The 5,967-nt window shown below is 35.8% G+C and overlaps 3 protein-coding genes across 3 annotated transcripts in view; 2 read left to right on the top strand and 1 right to left on the bottom strand.

Annotated features, from left to right (window-relative positions):
• The window catches only part of LOC118750178, a 1,089-nt gene extending 768 nt beyond the window's left edge, over positions 1-321 (top strand). Inside the window, exon 3 of the mRNA XM_036484908.1 lies at positions 307-321. Within this exon, the coding sequence (XP_036340801.1) occupies positions 307-321 (15 nt within the window). The remainder of the gene's footprint in view (positions 1-306) is intronic.
• LOC118735727 (serine/threonine-protein kinase rio2) overlaps positions 1-5,967 on the bottom strand; it is a gene marked incomplete in the record, with an annotated part of 254,041 nt that overhangs the window by 134,354 nt on the left and 113,720 nt on the right.
• Positions 653-5,967, top strand: part of LOC118735766 — a 23,524-nt gene continuing 18,209 nt past the window's right edge. The window contains exon 1 of the mRNA XM_036465716.1: positions 653-848. Within this exon, the coding sequence (XP_036321609.1) occupies positions 820-848 (29 nt within the window). The 5' untranslated portion in view covers positions 653-819. The remainder of the gene's footprint in view (positions 849-5,967) is intronic.

Here is a 5,967-nt window from a genome sequence, read left to right as displayed (position 1 = left end):
GTCTGGATGTCGTAGTAGCCGGCGGAGAATTTAACTTCGACTCCGGCATCACGATACATCTGCTCCATTTCGGGCACCACCGAACGGTACATCATGGTTTCAATGTCAAATACGTTTCGCTTCTCCATTAAGTCCTTAATTGACTCAAGTGGTATTTTCATCATATATGACAGAGTCTTCTCCTTGCCAGCTGTTGATATATACAAACAATATGGAAATATAAATACATATGTAAATATGTGTACATATACATATATGTATGTATTAACATATCGCACCCTAAATCAAAAACAATCACAACTTTAGATATACGCTCTGTGAACTGTTTTATGAAACAAAATAAATTTGGAAAAATTTTGAGTTTTGACTCTTTTTGATTTATCGTACGTGTGTTTTACGAGTATAGCTACTCGAACCAACATTGCGTGCTGATTTCCATTGCGATTCGCAGCATGATGGTGGCATAATTTTCCCCCGGGGCCACGGCGGACTTTGTTTTGAAGCTTTTGATTTCTCTAAATCCCGGCACTGTTTCCTTTAGGAAGTTGTTGAACAATTCTGCTGTTATCCAGTCTGGCAATTGGGGGCCATTGCCATTTGAGACGCTGTGCGATGATTCGTTTGTATGATTATTTTCTTCTTGAAGCGCCATTTTTTCCACCGAACAATTAATGAAAAGCAACTAAGAAGGCATTGTTGGCCTTTTGAAAGCCAAAATCTAACTAACCATGAACTGCTGAATAAAATCGAGTAAAGATTCGCATTCAACTTGAATGCCGATATTCAAAAGTTGGCGAACGTACTGGGACAACATGGATTATGAGCTTTTTCAATGTACACAAATATATGTATGTATACATACAGATATACATATGTACATATGTATATAAAATGTGACATAATTTTGAAATTTACTTTCGTTATCACCGATCGGGGCAATGCACAGAAATATCAACTCATGTTTGCATAGCAGTGCATACTCAATACGTAAAAAGAAACTCCCCGGTGGGAAAATAGGGAATGCATTACCTTTTTCTACCACGGAAACATTAACGCCTACGTCTGAACGAAAAGCTGCATCGCAGTATAAGCGAGCGGGTAATGCTTAACCGAAGGTTTGAAGCCGTATCATTGAGATAACTGAATTTTCTGTAATCCTTAGCCACAAGCAAAACGAAAAATTTGAGAACAAATTTAAGTATATCTTTTATACATTGGATAACGAAGGTTCCGTTTTGCTGAAGAACGGCCTAGTTCTCGAATCGAATACTAACCTATGCTACATTCGTTACCGAAGGTGGGACTCGAAAAAAATATTCGTTTTCCAATCATTTTGGAATTGTTAACCCAGCACAATGCTTCTTGGGTATACTATATTATGAGTTAATATTAAGCGGGATTGGCGTTGTCCCACCCGTGACAAACAAAAAACTAAAAGTTATTATATTTAATTACAGAAATCGAGATTGTGTTTCGTTTTTGTTACGTAATGTTAAAAATTCATTGAAAATGTTTACCACTATTGCATTTTCGTTTCCACATAGTTAGTTAAGAAAATATTAAAATATGAGCCAAATTGGACCTTAAACTCGATTATTCAAAAATTTCTTGACTCCAACAATACCTAGCTAGTACAAACGAAAGTGTAAATACTCGAAGCATTTCACCCAAATTGCAGTGCCCTCGAAAAATTACAGACGATTGCTAATAATTCATGCTCTCACACATATTTTTAAACATAGTAGGGGTATTCACTGTATACTGTCTAGCATGGTGCATAGATTTATGCTAAATAGCATGATTGTTGTTGTTTCATGTGTTCAAACAATTCGCCAATCATGCTATCTATGCAGTGCAATGCTAGACAGTATACACCGGATCGTGAATACCCCTAGTGTCACCACTTGCCCTAAAAAAGATATTGAGAGCTGCAGCATATCGCGAGTCTTAATATGACTATTCTAGGGCAAAAAGTGGGTGAGTTGAACCTCTACTTGGCTTCTTATATTTTTTAATAACTAATCTTTCATATGGACCATACTAAAACATCCTCTTCATATAAAAGTTCGTACGTGCCCCATCCGTGACAAACGTTGTCCCACCTGTGGCAGAGGAATTTCAGTTTTTTTTATAATAAAGCAATAATTTTTGTTGTAGGCTTTGCTTTGGTAGTATTCGTGACTATTTTTTTATTATTATTATTATTTTGACTGTACAAATGTCCCACCCGTGACAAATTTTTTTGTTTGTAAAATGAAATGTGTTTTTGAATAAATATGTATGTCCTACGCTTTATTACATTTCTTATTTTTGGAAATGAAGTTGTTATATAAAATAAAATATAAGAAATATTGTTACAATTGATTTGCGTTGCACAGCAGTAAGTAGTAAGTGTGAGTGAAAACTTAATTTAATTCGATATGGATGTTCTTTGGTTTTTTGCAGTATTTTTATATAGTTCGGGTTTTTTCAGTAAATCGAAAAGATCAGGTTTTTAATAGTTTTTTTTAAACGGTTTAAAACCTGAATGAAAAACTGTGATTAATCAAAAACAAAAGGATTTTTTGGAAACGGTGTACATCCCTACTTGTTGGTTGCGAGTTCAAATCCCGTACAAAAAATTTTGCGTCTTGTAGTGTATCAGCCATAAGGGCGATACATTACAAACATGCCATTTTCCCACTGGGTGGTTTAATGAATGTATGTGTGCGTACTATGTATAAGTACTTATTTGCATATACCCAGCCATCATTTGGAAGATTTTTCGGCGAGTTATAGCATTCTCGCGCCATTTACGAGTTGCATACATACTACTAGAGTTCACTCTTTGATGCGAAACTCTGTACGTTTGAGCGAAAGTACGAAAATCGGCAGTATTTACAACAAACATATGGCGTCGTTTCGCACAAACGCACAGCAAAGCAACAAAACAAACGCTAATTTTTGCCTTTCGCGTCTTCGCATCAAAGAGTGAACTGCCTTACTACATATGTCCGCGATGAAAAAGCGAAGCTCAACTAAAAAAAAATTTGGATCAAACGACCATTGAAGTACACAAACAAAATGTATGTAAATTATAATTAAAAATGCTGACCGGGTTCATATGCAGTAAACGCTAAAAAGAGTCACCGGGCAGTATAAGCCACCATTTGAAAACGAATGGTAAAAGCGGAAATGCAAGAGTACAGAATACAAGTTTTTAGTAAGACGACCCCAATAGAGCCGGTATCGAGGTAAATGCTCAGCAAAATGTAACATGGAGAGCTCGAATTTTTGATGTTTTTGAGAATGTCAATCGCCTGGAATTGCTGGACTTGGAGCTGTGCTTGAACGCTATGCGCAGCGCCGTGATTGTTTATTAAAGACATGGGCAGCAAATCCCAACAGGGTATAACTATGGAGATGTATGTATGTATATGACCTCAGTAAAGCCGAATTTTTGGGGTTCTATTAGGAGCCCAAAAGGTCATGAAACAAACATACATATGTACATTGTACGCAAGGAAAGTGCTAGGGTGTAGTTCTCGTGAAACATCGCTTATAGTACCTTTGCATTAAAAATCAGGCAAAAGCTTTGAGCCATGGGCACTATTGGAGGAACAATGTTATGTTTCAGTATGACAGCTAGGAATATACACCAATCACCGACGGCCAAATGGCCAACTGTGGTCACCATCAGCAAAGGCCTTTCTCTATTTTTTTGATACCATCCACGTACTCCGATTTGAAAGTTAGCACAAAGCCTTTAAAGTACTTCTGATAAAATGTGGCATATTAGGTAAACTGGAATCTAAAAAAAAAAATTATGTAAATTTTTCTATCCGCAGCCTTAACAGTTGCTGTTGGTGCCAGGGCGGTAGCATTTTTTAGAGGCTCGTTTCTACAAACATTATGAAATTATCCTACCGCTAAGCTAAGCGGACAGCTAAGAAGTGCTGAAAAATTTTACTAGGCAATACTTTAAATTTGCAATAATTATGAATGCATTTTATTCGTGATATTATTTTTGTAAAATAAGTCTTTTGAATATGTATGTACACTGATTAAGTTAAGTGACATTTTGACCAGTTTTGGCTATTTTTCTTTTGTTTATTTAATGTTTATAACTTTATAATAAAAGTCTAGCACATTACATAAGCAGCACCACCTCAACGCGATTAACATTTTTCTAAAGAATCTGAATAAAAAGTTTAAAATTCTGAAATCTGTTGTATTTTTGTAATTTATGCCATTTGTAAATAAGAAAAATAGCTAAAACTATTCAAAATGTCACTTAACTTAATCTCCTGACCACAAGCGTGCATAACCACTTAAGTATATACATACAAGAATTAAATTTTCCCCACAGAAAGTTTAATATCGGTGATATTAATCAGTCCACAGACCTCTCATCAGTTATATGAGGTCAATAAATATATCGCTTTACTACTTAAATACCTATCTTTTAAGTATTATCATAAATGCTCTTTCTTGCACACTCATTGACCACACATCAACCGTTCAGACGCTGACGGCAACAAGATTCGATTAAGGAGGGTTTTCAAAGCTTCTCTATAAATTATTGCTTATATTTTTTCGATCATATCGTCATTCTATGATTTGTATTTTCGATCACATTATAACTGTGATACCGGAAAAAATTCTCAAAATCGAAAGTTTAATCATCTTTGCTACCCAAATGTGAGTGAGGAGTTTGAAACCCCAAAAAGCCCCTTGAGTCCGAATATACGCCAACTGTCGCACTTGTAATTAGGGCGTTTATTATTTTAATTGTCTTATCAGTGGTAGCCGGAGTACTTATGCTGCCTGTATATACAATGAGTGGTATGTATGTACATATGTTGTTGAAAAATGCTTGCATACCTCGAAAGTGAAGTACATTTAATTTCGTTGCAATTGCGTAAAATTTAATATCATGTGTAAACATAAAAAATCACGTCTCTGTGCATTTTGTGAAAGTGTAAGGGCCAATTTCACAGTGCGTAGTTAACTCAGAAACGGCAGTTATCTACTACACATCTACTGTATTTAGTTTAGTCGCACAATTTTTGCATATTCATTAATAATACTAAGCAGTTTTATTAATAACTAGTGTTCGCCCAGCGGTTGAAATTCAACCGATAAAATTAAGGATAGTTTATGTAAGTTGAATGAGCTAAAATAACATTAGTTGGAATGGGTTAAGTGGAGGGGAGTTTAGCTTAGTACTTGGCATAACATAACATAACCATAACATAAGAATAAATAACATAACATATGAAGCATAACACACCACAATATAACATCGCACACTCTTCAGTTGTATTTCCTTTTTATCCCTTTTTTCACCTCTATCTAAATCTTATTTATTTTGGTTCATTTTATGCCAAATGATGTTGCCTTTGATGCCACATCAAGTGATATCATGTCATGTGGTGAAATTGGGTGTGGTGAGCTGCGGTGTGGTGGAATTGGGTGTAGGAGTTACGGTGTGGTGGATTCAGGTGTGGTGAGTTAAGTTATGGTGAGAAAGTTGAGGTGTGGTGAATTAAGGTGTGGTGAATTTTGGTGTGGTGAGTTGAGGTGAGTTAAGGTGTGGTGAGAAAGTTGAGGTGGGGTGAATTAAGGGTGGTGGATTTAGGTGTGGTGGATTTAGGTGGGGAGGTTAAGGTTTGGCGAGTTGAGGTGTGGTGAATTTAGGTGTGGGGAGTTAAAGTGTGGTGAATTAATGGGTGGTGAGCTCAGGTGGAGTAAGTTTTTAAGTTAAGATGAGTTAAAGTTAAGGGGTTATGATCTTTATCCTTATCTTCATCTTCATCTTCATCTTCATCTTCATCTTCATCTTCATCTTCATCTTCATCTTCATCTTCATCTTCATCTTCATCTTCATCTTCATCTTCATCTTCATCTTCATCTTCATCTTCATCTTCATCTTCATCTTCATCTTCATCTTCATCTTCATCTTCATCTTCATCTTCATCTTCATCT

This window comes from Rhagoletis pomonella, unplaced genomic scaffold (assembly GCF_013731165.1).
Source record: "Rhagoletis pomonella isolate Grant_MI unplaced genomic scaffold, Rhpom_1.0 Rhpom_scaffold_00001, whole genome shotgun sequence".
NCBI classification, from domain to species: domain Eukaryota; kingdom Metazoa; phylum Arthropoda; class Insecta; order Diptera; family Tephritidae; genus Rhagoletis; species Rhagoletis pomonella.
Note: the sequence above shows the minus strand (reverse complement) of the source record. Positions and strands in the feature narration are given on the sequence as shown.